The sequence below is a fragment of the Panthera leo genome, chromosome B4 (genome assembly GCF_018350215.1).
Source record: "Panthera leo isolate Ple1 chromosome B4, P.leo_Ple1_pat1.1, whole genome shotgun sequence".
Classification (NCBI taxonomy): domain Eukaryota; kingdom Metazoa; phylum Chordata; class Mammalia; order Carnivora; family Felidae; genus Panthera; species Panthera leo.
Genome location: NC_056685.1, coordinates 119712158 through 119731885, shown reverse-complemented (window position 1 = coordinate 119731885; position 19728 = coordinate 119712158). Strand labels below are relative to the sequence as shown.

Sequence of the window (19728 nt, the reverse complement as noted above, 5' to 3'; positions counted from 1 at the left end):
CTGGAGTGACTGTGGTGCAAAGCTAGTGTAGGGTAACTCTGCAGAGTTATTTTCAGAAAATCAAACAGATGTTTAAGTGTTGATAAGCTAATGAGGATATTTCATTTGACACTAAGTTTTCTGGGCATTGCTATATATGAAATTGTAGCAGGTGGTCTCTTTCTCAAGACTGAATTTAAGATACGTGAGTTTGCTCCTTTTTGAGTAATATGATCATTGACCTGTATTTGTTCGATCCTTGGCACTGTCATAGTTTTGGTGTAAATAAACCAGTTTAACACTTTGCAATTTTCTTTCCTCTCTCAATATTCCAGTAGGCCCTTAGATCCCCAATTTTTAAAATTCTATAAAAAAGAAAATATTTTTGATATATCTTTTTCTCTTGTCTTTCAAATTGACAAAAAATAATATTCCCTGTATAAGGTCACTTGTGTAATGGGATTAGTTGTGTAATTTGGAGATAAAATGTATGCTAGAGTTAAGCTGCTCTGCATAATAAAAGAGAGGAATTTGAAGAACTAATGGAATAAGCTTGTGGGAGGAAATAAACATCAAAGAAGCTGGGCACTTCTTAGTGGATGCGGTGAAAAGCACCCTCCTACCAGACCATCATTACAAGGAGAAAAATACTTGTTGGGAAGGAGAGGTTAAATTGTGCAATTTAAAGCCCATTCTCTTTCTCTGCTACAAAGTTTTTGGTAAAATATAAAATGCTTGCTAATGACTGGTATGAATGTGTTCTTTAATGAAATCAAATAGGTACTGACTTCTACATTAGCTTGAATATAAGATGAACACAGTGAGAGCAAGTGAATTCAGGGGAGTCAAGATAAAGGACACTAAGATCTGGGCTATAGTTAAATTGGTGTAAATGTTCACATTAATAAAACATTTTTGAAGGCAAGCTGGCATTTATTTCCTTAACTCATTTATTCACTCAACACCTATGGAATGAAAAATTCTTCAATGTTCCAGGCACTTGTGCTAAGTGCAGTGCTTGTGGTAGCTAATCCGACAGACATCTCTGCAATCAGGCAGCTTGTAACTGAGTAGGGATAGGAGATACTGAATCAAAATCACACAAGTAACTGTAAAATTATGTTTGTAATAATTGTTATTTAAAAAAGCAGGATACTGTGAAAACATGTAAGAAAGGAAACTAATTTTGACCTACCAAAGCCTACCAAAGGAAGGGAATTAAGTTCACACCTCAAGCACAAATAAGATTAATCCTGACAAAGATGAGAAGAGAACATTCCCGCAATTTATTTATTAGGATTTGGTACAATAGCAAGTAACAGAAAATCCAAAATAACAAATGGCTTAAGAAGTTTATTTCATTCCCACTTACAAAGCTTAGAGCTAAGCCAGTCCAAGGCTGGTAGTATTCACCAGCAAGAGGAATCCAGGATTCTTCTATTTTATTTTTCCATTGTGTATGTTCTCTAGTTCCAAGGATGCCTCATGGTTCAAGATGACTGCTCCAGCTTCAGCCATTTCGTTAGCATTCCCATCAGGAGAAAAAGCAAGTGGAGGAAGGAATACGTGTATCATCACTCTACTAACACTTTTATACTGTAAGGTTCTGAGTTAATCACATGGCCACACCTAGCTGCAACAGGGGTTGGGAAATGTCTTTCTTCAAAGCAGACATACGCCCAACTAAAAGGGTTTTGTAATCATAGAAAAAGAAGCTAGATATTCTGTTACTAAAGACAAATAGGGGAGGAGAGAATGTGTTTCTGGGAGACAACAGTCTCTCCTAGAGAAATGGTATGTGAAGTTCAAGGTAGGAGGAAACTTGATACATTCCAGGAAAACAGACAGTGTAGTTTGTTTACATGTTATGAGCAAAGGGGAGGAAGAAGGTTGGTGGTAGGACAAAATTGGAGAGGCGAGTAAGGGCAAGTCATATCCAGCCTTTTGGATCATGAAGAATTTTGAATTTTACTATTGAATGTTTTTAAGGAAGATGGTAACACGATCTTGTTGTCGTAATGAAAAACTTCCCTGGTCACTGTGTGGAGAGGAAGTTATAGAGGCAACATTGGCAGTATATACAAAGTTCAACGGGTGTGCTTTTTGGCATACAATTGCATATTTATGCATTTGTCCTAGCAAAATCATCAGGCAAGTACAAAATCTGAAAAGACATGCACTGAATGTTTACAGTGGGAATGAGTTTAGGAAAGCGTCATTTCCTCCTTTATAACTTTTAATTTGGAATGGTTTGTTTTACAATAAGTATGTATTGCTTTAAATTTTATTAAAAATCCATAAATCAATTTTATTTTTTGAAAAACAAAGACAAACAGACTTGTTGATTCAGCTCCACAGTCATCCAGATTGCTGGCTTCCATTCCAAATGGTCTTCCTTTGTTTTGATCTCGTTTCTGATGGTTCCCTATGTCCTGGGGCCTGGCTTTTGCCTGGTCCCTTTGCATTGACAGTTCAATGGGATGGTTTTCCTACTTTTTTTCATTTTGTATTTCTTGTAGGATGAGTCTTGTCTATTCCATCATCCCATTTCCCCACACACATACCGCTGTCCTATATTCTGGCTAAGTCGAGCCCCTAAGGTCTCCTCCAGGAACATTTGGACAGGACATGGATATCCTTGACCTTTCCCTCCCCCTCTCACCACCATGTTTATAAAGACATGCATTAGAGAGTTGACTGATAAGGATTTAAAGGGTCTCTATGGGATCATAACTGGCCCTTAATCCTATACTTTAACTGCATAGATTTATAGAAGTTTAGAGTTAAAAAATAATTTAAAGGCCATCAATTATAAACTGTCACATAACAAAGAAATTTCTTTGTGGATATTCTGAACATCTTGAATATCTCTTGTACCTTTGAAGAGCTCTACTAATTAGGAGCTTGGTTCCATGGTGTGGAAGAAAGATTATAACACCTAGAGTCAAAGGACTTGGATTATAATCTAGCCTCATTTGTAGGATGATCTTGCAAATTGAATAACGTTGCAAGAGCATCAGCTTCTTCACTTGTAAAATAGGGATAGTCCCTACCCTACTTTATTGGACTATTCTATATCTGAAATCATTTTTTAAACTACAAAGCATCATTACAGATATTTAGTACATTATTATGCTTATGCCACAATGAAAAAATATGATATATATGTCTATAAATATATATCCTCACCAAGAAATCACATTTCTTTAATGTTAGACTGATATAATTGTTCCAGAAGTATTTTTCTTTGATTGAGTTCAAATTTGTCTTCCCATGGTATTTATGTATTGTGAGTTTGGTCCTTTGTGACAGTGTAGAACTGGTCCAATCTTTCATCGGCATAATTACTGTGTATTAAACAGGAAAGATAATAGGCTCAAACCATGACAATTTAGGTCTATATTTCATGGAAGAATTTCTGGAACTTTAGGAACACAGTTGGATCTCCAATAAAAATATTCAAAGGTATTTGAAATAAAGGAAGCTCCCAAGTTTAAGTGTGTTTATGGGTTTTTTCATAAATAATTGAAGATTATATTTAGCTTGATAAAAATCTTTTCCAGGCATATTAAATTGTAAAGCAGCAAGTGGAAAATTGTTTTACACAGTTAATTTATATACTGTCTTTAGGGGGCAGTACTAAACCACTGATAAATTTTGTTATTTCTGCTAATGCTGCTGGTAATGGTTAATATAAAATAAAACCAAAGTAACTATAATGAGATTTGTGATGCAATTACATATACCCCTTAATATTAGTAAAATTTTCTGGGTAGTTAAATGAAAATGATAGTTTGAAATTCACTGATAATTCATTCAATAAATAATTATTAAATTCTATTATGCATACCCATCGTAAGAGATACAAATGTAAGACAATGTTTGCTTTCAAATAACTTACAATTAACTAGGATAAATAAGCTGGGATTTGTGTGTGTGTGTGCGTGTGTGTGTATCTCAGGATAAAGATAATAATAAAAATAGCAATATGTATTTATTATTTTTTATTTGCTAATCACTGTCATGCAATTATTTTTATCCTCATACAACCCTATCAAGGAGGAATTACTATTTTTCCTACTTTTCAGATAAGGAAACTAAGATGAATAAGATTATATGATTTGCTTGAAGTCACACAGCTTGGAAATGGCAGAGACAGGATTTAAATATGTATCTATCTGACTTCATAGACGCTTGTTTTTGCCACTATGCCATCTATCATCTCAATGTATATGTGAAATATCATAATACTCAAACACAAAGGGCTATAGACATTTACAAAAGAACCACATCATTTCTCTTTGTGGGAAATCTGGAAAGAAGTGAAATCTGAACTGTATTTAGAGGGATCAGTGTGATTATAGGAAGATAATAGCTAAAATCATAGTTAATATTTGTTAAAACTTTATTATGTTTCAAGCACTTCGTGTTCATTACCTCATTTAATTATCAGGAAAAAAATCTGAGAGGAGTCCTGCCATATTATTTTCCATTGTGCAGATAAGGCACGTGGGGCTGACAGTGGTCATATCTGATGAAAATCACCCTAATAAGTAGGCTAATAAGTAGGCAAGTCAAAAATTCAGAACTAATTTTAGAGCCTATATTTTTAACCAGTACAATATGCTTCCTGGAGACATAAGATGGAAGGCATGAATAAATGTATTGAGCATGATTAAGGAAGGATAAGCAGTTCCACTTGGTTGGGGTCTGGGTGAGTACAGTAGAGTAAATAAAAGTGTTGAAAAATAGTTTGACCCTATAACCTTGAGGAATTTGGATATTGTTTACTGCACAGTGGGAAATAATTGGAGATGTATGAGTAGGGAAGAGACAAAAAGAGAATTTTTCTCTGGGGTAGAGGAAGTTCTCAGTAAGATTAGATCAAATAATTATAGCACCATTAACAAAAATAGAGAAGAACTGATTAATCTGTGAAATGATAATAATTCTTGCCATGTATGTAATGATTTATAGTGCCATGCCATGTCAACATTGATGGCCAAACAAACCAACAACTGATCCTGAGTTGGTGAATGAGATGCCTATTGGTTATTTTATTCTGGTTTGTACACAACATTGATCGGACATGATCAGACATTGATCTTGCTACAATAAAGTTTTAGATGCCCCAGGATTTTCTCACCAGGGTATCTGTAGGATGAAAAATCCCTGTGATAATCATCTTTTATTACTGATTTGAGAAATGTATTTTTATGAAAGTATGGGCTACTATGTATCAAATTACAGAAAGTTTGGTTGTCACAGATAGCAAATTGCTTTCAGGCATATCCTTATGTAGCAGAAATATACTAACAAATATACTTTTGAAATTTAAACTGCAGTTGCATCAGCTCAGTTATTCACTATGTTGCTTTTTACAGCAACATTGTGCTGAATGAGAAGCCACGTAACATAGTGGTGGGGGGGGGGGGGCGGTCAGCTCTAGAGTCAGGTAGTCTGGATTAGAATCCTATTCTGCCACTAACAGTTCTGTGATCTTGGTTTTACTTGACCTCTCTGTGCCTTAGTTTGTGTGAATAATATGATCTTATAATGTCACATAGTAAATGTTCAATAGATTATAGCTGTTATTATTATTGTTACCTTATAAATTGTAACTGCTTAAGGGGCTTTTTAAGTTTATGATTTCTCAGTTACTGAAAATTGATGAAGGAAAATTTAAGATGTGAATGTAGAAAAACAAAATCTTATATTTTAAAGTCATATATTTTATTGCTTAAAGGAACAACTTTTTGAGGGGCAAGTGGGCCATTTATAATTTAATATATACAGTATCTTGACTAACTTCAATAATCATGATATATCAGTGTTGTATCCAACTTTCTGAAGACTTTTACCTTTTTTTTTCTTTAATTCAGTTTGCTGAGCATTCACCAGGCTCTTTGAATATGGAATTTTCATCAGTTCTGGCAAAATTCCTTGCATTGTTTCTTTGATAATTTCCTCCCATTATCTACATGGACCTTTTGGTTTGATCCCGTAGTTTTCTTAACTTTTATTTTCTCCTCATCTTTTGTTCTATCTTCTAGGGAGTTTCTGCAGCCTTATTTTCCATCTCTTCTATTGGGTTTTATGTGTTTATTAGTTTTGTAGCATTGTTCTTATTTGATGGATGCAAAGATCTTCTACTTCTTTGTGAATACTATTTTTTAATTTTTTCTGTATATTTATTTTGGTCTCTATTAAAGGCTTCCTTCAAATGTGTGATGGTGCTTGGATTCTTGTTCATATTTACCTAAAAAATTAGAAACTGTTTATATGAGTGTAGTTTTTTTGAGAGATGGGCTTCATAGTAGGATTTAAGGCATAGACCCCTATCATTTTACTAGGTACCTATAGATCTTTTTTTCTTGGGAGGTCAATTTCTACAGAGGGGAGTACATTCTCATCTCCTACCTACTTGGGGGATATAAACCTAGCTGCCATGTTCTTTAAGGCAAATGTAGGCAGACCCTGGGGTAGGTTGGGAGTCTACAGCTACTAGATATTCAGTTAATTTATTTGTTTTTACAGACACCCCTCTGTTCACTGTGCATGGATTGTTAGAATTCATAATCCGTTGCTTCAATCTCACCAGAAAATAAACCTCCAATTTCTTGTTAGTGGTGAAGGTTTAGTTTCTTGGCCGTTTTAGAAGATGGGTCTAAGCGTCTCTTTCAAATATAGAATTCTTAAGCCCTTTTAATGGTGTCAAGTCATACCTAGACATGCTACTTATTCCTCCTCGCCAACATTTTGTTTTCAGTTTTCTCAAGTTTGCTAAATCAGGTAATACCTACCCATTTCTTTATCATTCTCTTAAAATTTTCTTGTTATTGCTCTTCTAATCTTTTTCCTGTTGTCCTTGTTCTTATGCTTTAGACCATTTTTTACAAGCCCTTTTCTGTCATTTTAATGGGATTTGGGAAATAGCAAAAGTAAATATGCAGGTTCAACATGGAAATCCCACTATTAATTTAAAAAATATTACCCTTATTACACGTATAATATAAAATTTTATGAAGTTCATTTTTTTGAAAATAAGACATTGTGGAAAAAATGGGCTTTTTAGCAATTCCTGTTTCAGTAATGTATCTTCCTGCTACTTATCTGATTGCATTTAGAAATCATAAGATTTTTCTCATTTGTTGCTATTGAGATATTTTCTTGGGTCATTTTCATGTCCTGTTCTTCATTATGAACCTTTTGTATCCTATCCTTTTTCATCCGTTTTTTTTCACTTTCAATTTTTTTAAACATTCAGGTTGAATTATGCATGGTTTTTGCTTAGTCACATGGCATAGCCACGTAACTATGGTGAATATTAAACTGATTTTGCTTGCTAACATACACTATAAGAAATTAATGTAATTTAATTGATATTAAGATATCTAAATAACATTGATATAATATATTGGTATAATATACATTTAATTTCAGAGGACTTCATCTACAATAAATCTGTCACCAGGAGAAGTGGAAGAAGATGATGATGATGAAAACACTTGTGGGCCCTCAGGACTCTGGGAAGCATTAACTCCTTGTAATGGATGTAGGAACCTTGGCTTCCCAATTCTTGCACAGGTAACAGTTTGCTTTTCTTAAGATATAATAAAACACCAAAATAGTTTATGTTTTTAGGGAAATCTTTTCTCTCTTCCTGGAAATCCAATTACTCTCTTATTCACCCTGTAATTTTTCTTCGTTTAAAGGTCAGTAAGATGTTTATCTAACTTGCTGTACATGTATGCATATGCAAATACATATTTTACATCATTTTATGTGGTGGTTTTATTTTGATCATGATGCTACTTCCAGAAAAATTGAGTTGTTTGTGAGGGTTTTCATATTTATGATCTAGAAATAGCTCATTTTAAGGAATGCTATTTTCAAATTATAAGTTTTATTAAAATAATAAAAATTATTTACAAGGAAACATATTGGGGCTCTTTAAAAGCATTGTCAGTGGTTTTTAATTTTTTAGCACAATGAAACATTGTAGAATAATGTTTACCACTGAAGATTATGTAGTACAATCCAAAATGATACCAGAACACTAAAAACATTGACTATAACTTTGAAATCATCTCATGATTCATTAAGTCAATTTTATTCTATTGTATCACCTTCAAATTCCTATTTATGTTTTGTACCACAAGTCTTTGGAGGAATTTGAGAATTAAGTAAAATTAACCAGAGTTAGGAAATTTAAAGCCACAATGAAAATACGAAAAAACACTTAATACAAAAGACAGTGTAATGGTAAAGGTATGTATGTGTAACTACTTAGTGCATAGGTGGAAAAACAGTCTAGGACATAGGACAGAAATAATTCACAGTAATTGTCCAAGATAGTGTTAAATTTCAAAAATACTATATTCTATTTTGCAATAAGTAGAAGCAATTGTGTCCAAGAAAAAAAATCATATTTTTCATGTCTTATGTCACAAATTGATCATAGCCACTCAAGTCCCATATGAATTTATTATGGAGATAATCAAATCAGCATATAGTACTTAAAGAATCTCTTCATCTTAACACGAACTATTTATAGGACTTTAAGACAGTATCCTAATCCAATCTGAATCAGAATTGTTATCAATATATACTGGACTATGAGTTCCATAATGGTAGAGACTATGTATTGCTTAATATCTGTTTCTAAGGCCATAGTCCCTGACATATTGTCAGTATTAATAATTAGTAAAACAATGAACAATGTGCATGTTCAATGCTTTCATTTCCTCACTTAAAGATCATATCTATAAAGATATAGGAGAAAGAACAGCAAGAAACATTGGTTTTATTTTATTAATATAACCTTATCTGCTTAACGTTTACCAGTAAATTGAATGCCTTTATCTCTTTTTTTTTCTGTTTCATAAAATAAAGTATTAGGGCTCTAAGCCATCAATAATATATGACTAGAATTTCCTTCTCTACCACCTTCCTAAACATTTATTTTTTTCATTTTATTAGGCTTGGTAGTAGGGTTGGTAGTAACTTGATTTTGGTTTACAATTTTTTTATTACTGGATACTTTTATTTGGCCATTTTCCTGTGAAGACTGGCAAATAATATTTAGTAGTTACATTTACTACACAATGGTTTCCCAGGCTGTGGCTTTTCCCCCCTTACATTGTGTGTGTGAGTGTATTCTGTGTACTTTTTCAAACTATCAAGTTCATTAAACTTCTTAGTCTTATTTTTTTGTTTAATTCACCTTATCTGGAGATAACTCTCATTCCTCTCATTATATCGCATCGTGTTTGGCTTGGGTGTTCTTCTGAAATCTCTTATTTCTGTTGTCCTATTTTTAAAACCACATGACTCAGTTTTGATATTTTTACATATAATGCATGGCAGGAGAAATCTTGATTGCATTATTTAGCTGACATGATTGTCTGCTGTTAAAAATTTATATTTTATAAAAGTATCCTTATTGGTATTTTGTTACTGCATCACATCTATAAATTTACTTGAAATGTAGTATCTTTTTTTTTACTGTATTTAATATAATGAATCAAAAGTAGAATTCTTTTACTAATATTCTCATCTGGGCTTCTAATGTTTTCACTTTGTTGGTGGACTCTCCTTTAACATATGTTATGTATTTACGATAAAATTTAATACATTTCTCGTGACATTGGAGACATATCAAATGTAAATTTATCCTACAACTTGCAATAGCTTTGAACTCAGGATTTTCCAGGCCAGCTTCAAAATTAAAAATCTTCATAAATTTCATGAATAACAGGATTTTATTTTGAAGCTGTTTTTTTTCAGACCTGAAATATTGTGTGTGTGTGTGTGGGGGGGGTCATTAAAATCATTTAAATATTTAAATATTTGTGATTTTATTAAATAATAAATGATTTAAAAATCATTTAAATTATTTAAATATAGTGAGGGGTCATCAAAAAATGAGGCCTCATATGCACAGTGCTTGGCTTAGTGATTTTTAAGGCCTCATGGAAAACCATTACCTTACAGTTTGGTGTAGGAGCCTTTGGGATCAGTGGAATTAGTATGCTGCTATGCAAATTTCCATATACCCAGACTTTTGGATTCGAATAATATATATTTATTTCACATTTATAACCCTTAATTTAATTGAATCCAGCACATATGTGTCAAATATCTTCTTCATTCAAAGCATGGTGCTAAGCTTCAGAAACATGAGGATTATGGAAATACAGACTTAATTAAAACTATGTGATGTATTACTTTTAGAGTCTTAAATAGATTTTTTACTTGCAAAAATTAGAACATTGGCTGATCCTGTAGATCTTACACTTCTAAGATTATCTAATCTCCAGTTTTTGTCTAGATTTTAAATTGAGCTTTTATTCAGCTCATTTTTCTGTTTTTCTAGTTTTAATACGGCATTTTATCCTTCCATTGTGACTAGATGTTATTTAGAATTCTAAGTTTTAGAATTTAAAAGGAATTGCTTCTTGTAAAAATTTCAAGAAATTTAGAATTTTAAATAACATCAAGGAATTAAAATAAAGACATAGAATATATTGGATACTTTAGTATAATTTCAAAGCAGTTAAATAATATTTAAGTTGGGCAAAGAACAAGAATAAAGAGACTGAGGAAATGAAGTTCTTTCTGTAAAGTATAATTAGTTTTCAACATGCCTGACAATAATATCATCATCATCATCATCGTCATCATCATCATCATCATCATCATCATCATCACTATCATTTGCTTTTGTTCCTGGTTATGTATTTAGTAAATTTTAGACTTTTTTTGGTGAATACATATTGATGATAAATGGAGGAGGGTCTCTGAGAGTAATCTTAAACATTTTATTCTGTCATCTGCATGTAATCACAAATATCAAGTTAAGAGGAAGTTAAAGATAGTTCAGAGCCTGATAATAAATTGCCATTTGTTTTTATTACTACCTTTCCCTATTAACAGAGCATATGTCATTAGAGCATAGAATCTGAGTCGAATTGTGTTAGGGTGGGTGATATTTCTTTCCTCCACAGTGTTGGATGAGGTGTCCATCTCTGCACCACGTGCAGTATAGGACTTTGAGGCTATTTCCGAAAGAGTCAATCCTGCTGAGTGGAGGTCTCTGACTTCCATCCTGTTCACTCATGTAGCCTTCACTCTGCAAGACTGTAATAAAGGGTCCCAATACTGAGCTGTTAGCTGCCTTTGCAATGGGCTTGCCAGTAGTTTCTGTTCTTGGAATCACCATATTTATTCTGCCCTCTGGGAAGAAGCCAGTATCTCCTACTGATGTGCTGGAAGTACCCTCTCAAGACAAGAAAGGCTTGCAGCCCTTGCTAACAATAGTATTAAGACATGTTGAATGCACCCATTGTGGCTATTCTAGCTGTGCTTCCTCCTGGATCTGTAAAGGCTGCTCCTGTCACCATCCCTGCCCTTTTATCAAATGCTATAGGCTTTGTGACTGCAGAAATATGTGAACTCTTGAATGCAGTATGTGTGGGAGGCTTGATGAATTCATTCCTCCCCAGCATAACCATGATAGGTGGTCCCAAACACTGTAGGGTTCATGTGAAGACTCTTGATGCCAACTTGATCTTGATCCCTTCCATAGACATGAATGACATTTGCCTGTGGGGGAAGACAAACAAGTGAAATAAAGAAAGTGAGGGCAGAAAGGTCTGTTTCTTTTATTCCTCTAGCTAAACAACAAGGGCTTATGATAAGAATTTTGAGGTCTCAATCCAATCTCCCATTTGTTGCAGGAATTCCCCTCTTTAGTATCTCTACAATGACCATGATGATCATTCCAGTTTTGCTCATACAATTCCAGTGCCAGTGAGAGCACTGTTATAATTCACCAGTGAATATCCTCATAGACTACTTTTTATACCCTTATGTTAGTAATTCTGCTGGCCAAGTGGTATGCACTTTAATATTCTGATAGCTACTAAACATGCACACAAACACATCCCTCTGCCACTGACATATGCAAAATCAGTACATGGCGGTAGAGGCATTACATCCCACAACATATCAGCCTACCTGGATGTAGCAGTGTATGTTCAAGAATAGATGGTCAGGATGCCACACTGGCGACACAGTATTGGATATGAAATTAAGAGTTAAGGAAGCTAAGGAAGCTCTGAAATACAGCCTTGGGGAACACTCTGGAGCACTCCCCAATGTGACATGGCCTACAAATGGAGGTTCTTGTGGCCCTGAACCATCTACATGCAATGCATTTTCTAGGTAAGCCTCAGTACCAATGGCTCTGCAGGACTTTCAGCTCTTCTCCTTCAGCACTCTGCCCCCATTTTTTAGAGTCTTTGCGCAGACTTACCCCTGGGCTCTTGTTCTTCTCTTCAAACCCAGTTATGTCCAGTGTGTTCCCAACTGGGATGGCCTGGGAACCACTGTAAGCCTCTACTGGTGGTCTCAGAATGTAAACGAGGTTTTCCCAGTGGACAAAAAGATCTCTTGTGTTGGAAGGGGGACACAGCTGAAGGTAAAAAGAGCGGCCAGTGGCAAGCTTCAGGTGGAGCTGTTGCTTTTTACCATTATGGATGGATATCGTTACAAACTTCAAGGGAAGCAGCCTGGTTAGCTCTAAGATCTGTGTAGGCTTGTAACGTGTTTCCGGGGTGGCAGGGCCATATCTGTTATAGTCATCACACATAGCAGCTGGTCGGGCCAGCAGCATGACATCAGGTAGTGTGAGGTGGGGGCTGGTGCGAACGATGCCCACAGTTACCATTCGGGCACGGTTGTGCACATCAATCACTTCTCCTTTTTTGCTGACCTGTATAAAGTCACTCTCAAACATTGGTGCATACTTGAATATACTATACTCCCCCTTGTACAGTTGTTGCTGCAGTTTCCCCATGGAGGTATTAAACATACCCATCGCAGGGCTGCTTTGGGCTGTGTAATGTGGTAACTTAAATTGGCTGTTCATGGCTATTTTTTGCCACGACAGCTCCTAGGGGTCCTCCACACCTTACCACACTTTGCAGGGTGTCCTCTTTCCCTGATTTCTCTAGCAAGTGGGCTAGCAGTTGTCTTCTGCAGGCTTTTTTGTCTCTGAGCAACTGAGAACAGGGTGGGGGTGCTAATTACCAATTGCTCAGTGCTAGAGACTATTGTATCTGCACCATAGTGCGCTCTGCCTAGAGAATGGAGATGTTGGGGTGCACAGATGCCAGGGCCCCAGTAGATGTTACCATATGCGGATGTTGAGGAGTAGAGGTCAGGGCTCCAATAGATGTCAAGGTGCACAGATGTTGGGACCCCAGTCGATGTCAGGGTGCACAGATGTGGAGGCCCACAGAGGTTAGGCCCCAGTAGATGCTACAGTGTGCAGATGTGGAGAAGCAAGAGATGCAGGCCCCAGTAGATGTCAGGGTTTGCAGATGCCAAGGCACGTAGATGTTGGGGTTCCAGTAGATGTCAGAGTGCACAGATGTTGAGGCATGCAGATGTTGGTATTCACTTGGAGTGGGGAGGGGCCTCCTCTTGAGCCTGACACACTGGTTCACAATAACCTTTGCTCTTTTGGATTCCACAACTCACCGCCAATTGTATTCGTACTGCTCCTCTCCTCCCAAACCTAAGCCTCCACCTAGGCCTAAACCACCCTGAAGGACCCCTTATGTCCTCTCCTGCCCATTGTGACCTGTGCTTACCCTACACTCCTTTGTCTCTGTCGCCCAACAGCCCCTCCCTCAGAGAAAGGACACTGTCCTCTCCACCTCACCCCACCTGTGCTCAGTACCCCACCCTGCATGCCACAGCTCAGCACACTTCCCTTCCCCAGGGATCTCCCTCCCCCATCTATGGATCTTAATACATATTGGCAAATTGCTTTCAAAAAGGTTTAGGTAAAGTTTCTGTTATACATAAAATATACACGTTCTCTTATCCAGTTTTGTAGCCAATTAGAAGTAATTGTAGACAATTTACTTCAAAGAGAGAATCAGACAAGTTGGTAAATAGGTTAGTACAGGGTGTTTATCAAGGTTTATTGTTGCAAAAAAAGATTATAAACAAGATTAATATCTTACAATAAGGGTTTAGTTAAATAAATTATGGAGCATTCTATGCTAGAATACTCTGCAGTCATAAAAATCATTATGCAGTTCCCTATTTGACATGAAAAGATTTTTTTTCTTAAAAAGAGCAAAGCAAACATTTCAAACTACATAAATTGTGGTCCAATTTATGTAAGATCATCTGTGTGCATGTTTGCATATGAGGGTATGTTCAGTGAAATGTTTAAAGTGCTTATCTCTGGGTGCTGTAATTTTTATTTTCTTTACACTTTGTATTTTTATTAGGATAATTATTATTTCTATTAGTGGGAAAAATAAAAATATTTTTATTAACAATGTCTATTTTTACAGGCACAATAAATTTTATGTTTTGATACACCCTCACATTGGTGATGAGATATTTAAACTTTTTCCTAGACATCTGTATTCTGACTTTACAGTGAAAAGAGCCTTAAAGATTACATTTATGATCTGTCCTTACCCACTATCAGATTGTATGTATGTATATATACATATATATATGTATATATATACACTCTGAGAAATTTTGCCAACTATTATAAATGTTGTCAATTGAATAAGATTAAAATCTCTCTATTGGCATGATGGTGTACATAACACACACATACACATACATATGAAAAGCCATAGTTTTTGAGACTTTAGTTTTTTCTGTAGGTCAAAACAAACATTTTTCTTCCCTTCATATTGAAATATCTGGTTATTTCTGTTAATATGAGTATTTTTACTTTAAAAAGAAGATTTTCACGTATCAATAACAATGTTTACTGGCCCGTTTAAGGTCTGTATATCTTAATTTCTACTTTATGTCCATATTACTTATCTTATAATTAGAAAAATCAATAAGCCTAATATACATTTAGTAATTGAAGTAACATTTTAAAGATATTGCACTAGTTTTGGTGTTTTTTGAAAAGAATAAGTAACACTGGGCACTATATAATTTAATTTAGGTGCTTTAAAAAAATTAAGTGAAGATACACCTGTTTTCTTAAAAGCACTTTTATGCCATGAACATGTATTAGCAAGATATTTATCTTAGGGTTCCATTAGAGCATGAGTTAATTGCTTTGTCTCCAGGGAAATAAGAAACTATAATACTTATAGGGACTATGAACTTTCAGAAAATTTTCCAAACCAGTCATTAGTCCAACAACAGTAGAACTGCTATTAATCATCCTGATGATCATGATGTGTAGCATTCTGGAAAATATCTCTAATTTTCATTAGTCTGATATAGTTTATCAGACTCCCCTAGCAATTTAGAAAAATACCTTATTAATATTTGCCTCAATATTTAAGAAGTTCAGATGGCTAAATAAAAAGCTACCAAAACCTGAGATTAAGGAATTCTTTTTATGAGAATGCATTAGCTTTCTTTTTTCTTTTTTTAATGTTTTATTTTTTTATTTTAGAGAGAGAGTGAGAGGGGAAAAGAGAGAGAGATTAGAGAGAGAGAGAGAAAGGGAGTGAGAGAGAGAAAGAATCTTAAGCAGCCTCCACAGTCAGCACAGAGCCCACTACACTGAGGGTCTTGACTCCATGACCCTGGGATCATGACCTGAGCCAAAATCAAGAGTCAGATACTCAACTGACTGAGCTGCCCAGGTGCCCCAGGAATGCAGTAGCTTTTTTTCAGGCTTGCTCTTAGAACAGATTTCCATGCAGTTCAGCATTAGATATTATTAAAATAAGTTTATTCTCACTGTCCTCTACATTAGAGTTTGTGTCATCTACTATATCATTTAACTTCCCGAGGTCTTATTTTTCTCATCCTTGAAATTGAAATGATTCGTTAGGTATCTTTCAGCTTGAGAATAGTTATGATTTTTATTATAGGGGTTTAACTTTTTCTGCCTGTAATGAAGCTTCTATGTACTTTGGAAATACTCAAAACAATAATAATTAGTCAAGGAATTATTCAGATCTCAACAGCTCTGGGAATTGTATGATTCAATATACAATCTTATTCTGTTGCTGAACTTCTTGCTGAAACTTTCAGAAGAATCAACATTCAAAATGTAAAAATGACAAAATATTGCCTCAGTAATTTGGGCAGTGAATGAGGGGAGTACTTAAAACAATGTAATTGAACATACGGGTTAAACATTTTAGATACAATTTAGTTAATGAACATTGTTTATCCACTGTGGTAGGCAGATTAGTTCCCCCGAAAGATTTCACATCTTGATCTTCACAACCTGACTCTGTGACATTACATGGTAAAGGAGCTTTGCAGATGCAGTTAAGTTCAGGATCTTGAAATGCGGAGATATCATGGATTACCCACATGGGTCCAGTGTAATCACAATGGTCTTTATAAAAAAAAAAGTCAAAAGGGTCAGAGTCAGAAGGATAAGTGATGATGGAAGCAGAGGTTGAGCGATACAACCACAAATCAGTGAATGCAGGTGGCCGAAAAGCAGGAAGTGAATTCTCCTCTGGAGCCTCCAGAAAGAACAAGCTCCGCCCAGTGAAAATCATTTTGGACTTCTAGATGGATTATACTCAGAACTTGACCCATACCTACTTAGATGATGAGATTTGGGACTTTTGAGCTGATAAGATTTAGAGGAGATTCTGAGTTTAAATTGATGCTTCAATGGGTTGAGACTTGGGAGAATGTTGAGATGGGGATGAATGGATTTTGCTGTGGATGAATGTGATCTTTGGGGGGATGAAATATAATAAATAATAATGTCCCCCTCTCTTTATAAATGTCCATGTTCTGATATCTAGAAACTGTGGATATGTTAACTTGTATGGCAAAAGGGACTTTGCAGATGTGACTAAGGATCTTAAAATGGGGAGATTATCCTGTATTGCCTGGGTGGACCCAACATAATCATAAGGGTCCTTAAAATAGGGAAGATGGTATGATGAAGAAAGAGAAAAAAAATTTAAATATTACGTTGCTAGCTTCAAAGATGGAGGAAGGAGCTATGAGTCAAGGAATGTAGGTGGCGTCTTGAAAATGAGAAAGGCTGGAACAGAATCTCTCCTAGAGCCTCCAGAAGTAATAAGCCCTGCTGACTCCTTGATTTTAGCCCTGTAAAACTCCTTTCAGACTTCTGATCTCAGTAACTGTCTGAGATTAAATTAATATTGTTTTAAGCTACTAAGTTTGTGGTTATTTGTTACAGTGGGTAATGGAGACTAATATAGTGACTGTGGAAATTAGGTCAGTAGTAGACTTTTCATCTGTTACATACTCATTCAAATAACAGAAGCATGTTTTTTTGTGTCTAGGCAGAAGGCATGAGATGTGGGCATTTACAGAGGAATGTATTTTAGCTTAAATATCAAGCATTCATTTGATCTAGGTTTTTATGATTTTATGAGTCATTTTAATGACTTAAAATAATTGGACTAAAACTTTACCATTGGAAAGTCTTCATTTTGTGTATTTTTAGGAAATTATTATCATACTGATAATGATAATAGTAATGCTAACAGTAGAAGCTAGCATGTGGGGTGCCTGGGTGACTCAGTCTGTTAAGCATCTGACCCTTGATTTCAGCTCAGGTTATGATCTCATGGTTTGTGAGATAGAGCCCCACATTGGACTCCTTGCTGACAGTGCAGAGCCTGCTTGGGATTCTCTTTCCCTCTCTCTCTGACTCTCCCCATCCCTCTCAAAACAACTAAATAAACTTAAAAAAACCCAATATCTGGCATTTATTGAATGACTAGCCCATGCCAGGTATGGTGAGAGGCACTTTACATTCCTATATCTCCTAAATTTCACAATTCTATAAAATATTTTCACTTAACCTTGAGAAAATTGAGTTTCAAGAGATTAAGTAACTTCCCCAAGTTTACATATCTATAATGCTTGATCCAAACCCATGTGAATACTTTGTCAAATTAAAAAAAAAAGTTTTAAAGGGCCCATTTTCTCACAGTAAGCTAAATCTGCATATTGTCTACTGTTCAGTATTTTTCACTGTAGCATTTCTCTGTTGAAGAGTATATCAGTAATTACTGATGTCACTCTTTCTTAGTGTGTATTCAATTGATTTATCATCTTACATTGTGTTTCCAGGGTAGTTGATCTGTTAAATATATTTATTATTTATCTTAAAGATTAAAAAATTGTTGGCTTGATAGGAATCTCCGTTCATTTAGAATCCCTCCACATTTTTCTATTCTTTTATACATTCATCCATGTATTTATTCTATAAATGTTTACTGACCATTTGTTACATGCAGGGTATAGAGCACTAAACAATATAAACATGCATCATACCCTCATGTTGTTTTAAATTTTGTGCCAGGTAACTGTGAATGATATAAAATAAGGATTACATATGATTTCTGCCCTGATTAACCTTAAGATTTAGTTCAGGTCATTATCCTGACTGCTATTTATTGGTTGTATAATCTTAGACAAGTAATTTATGCTTTGCTTCCTATAATTTAAAATGAGAAGGCTATTTTTCTGTTTATAGGATTGTTATAAAGATTTTAAAATATAAATGTAAGTTTCTGTATAAATTCCTTCCTATACAAATGCAAACTAATCTTTTTCTGTTCAGTTCTTGGTTTTTGAAAATAACAATCCAGCAATTTTAATAGGGTTTGCAGAAGACTATGTATAGTGCAAACTAACTTCATAATAAGTGCATTAAGAGAAGAATAATATTTATTTGTGTTTAGAAAGCCTGGCAATATGTATACTATGCTAATACTATGTTAATAGTTGTTATAGTTGTATCTAATAGTTAAATCTAATCCTTAATATTTCAGAGGGACTCTAACTTCCTACTTTATATACTTAAACATTGTTTGGGTTGTTTATAATAAGCAATCTAATTTTTTAATGAATGTTTTATATTTTGTGAAAAAAATCAATGCCATGAGTTGTAAAAAGTCATGCCAATTCCTTATGTCACCATGAGTCCCCATAGAATAGTTTGAAAATAATTGCTTGCACCTGTCCATCCATCTATTTATTCACCAATCCCATCCATTCACTCATTCATTAATTAATTTTTCATGTTAATCTATACTTTTCGAGACATTTTTGGTGCAGTTGTCTTTAAATTTTAAATTGCTCTTTTGAGAGGATTATGTAGAGACAGCTGGAAGACACTGTGGGATGAATTGTTTGTGGATTGTCTTTGTATAATTTTTATTAATGACATCAATGATTATTTCTCATTGTTTTAAGTCACATTTCCCTGATTATTAGTGAGAAGGAATTTTTTCCCCCAAATATTTTTTGGACATTTGTATTCTTTTTGTGTGAATTACTTGTTTATTTGGCTTTCCATTTTTAATTTTAATTTTTATTTATTTAAAACAATTATTTATTTGGAGGGAGAAAGAGGACAAGTGCATGAACGTGCGTGCTAGCAGGGGAATGGCACAGAGAGGGGGAGAGAAAGAATCTCAAGCAGGTTCTCCACTGTCAGCACAGAGCCAGACACATGGCTCAATCCCATGAACCATGAGATCATGACCTGAGCCAAAATGAAGAGTCAGAAGTTCAATGGACCGAGCTACCCAGGCACCCCTAACATTTTTTATTTTTAAAATAATTTATTTATAAATGTATTTTAATACAGCTAATCCTTGTTTTTTGTGGATTATGTACTTGTGAGTGTGCCTACTTGCTGAAATTTATTTGTAACCCTCAAGTCAATACTTGTGATGCTTTCATTCATGGACATGCAGAGAGCACTGAAAATTTTGAGTC

The 19728-nt window shown here is 34.9% G+C and overlaps 2 protein-coding genes across 10 annotated transcripts in view; one reads left to right on the top strand and one right to left on the bottom strand.

Moving 5' to 3' along the window:
* The window catches only part of ANKS1B (ankyrin repeat and sterile alpha motif domain containing 1B), a 1079782-nt gene that overhangs the window by 298649 nt on the left and 761405 nt on the right, over window positions 1-19728 (top strand). For all 9 annotated transcript variants that reach the window (XM_042947477.1, XM_042947476.1, XM_042947473.1 and 6 more), the window contains exon 9: window positions 7423-7566. In XM_042947477.1, the coding sequence (XP_042803411.1) occupies window positions 7423-7566 (144 nt within the window). The remainder of the gene's footprint in view (window positions 1-7422; window positions 7567-19728) is intronic.
* On the bottom strand, window positions 10875-13696 carry FAM71C (family with sequence similarity 71 member C). The gene is made up of 2 exons (XM_042947492.1): window positions 12299-13696; window positions 10875-11586 (listed from the first exon to the last, which is right to left on the bottom strand). Exons 1-2 carry the CDS (start codon window positions 12911-12913, stop codon window positions 11473-11475), a joined length of 729 nt encoding a protein of 242 aa, XP_042803426.1. The 5' UTR covers window positions 12914-13696; the 3' UTR covers window positions 10875-11472.

Excerpts from the sequence above, each read along its gene's own strand:
- FAM71C (XM_042947492.1), bottom strand. The coding sequence starts at position 12,913 with ATGAACAGCCAATTTAAGTTACCACATTACACAGCCCAAAGCAGCCCT. Across the intron at positions 11,587-12,298 it reads AGAAGAACAAGAGCCCAGGG|GCAAATGTCATTCATGTCTA; the intron begins GTAAGTCTGCGC and ends CTTCCCCCACAG.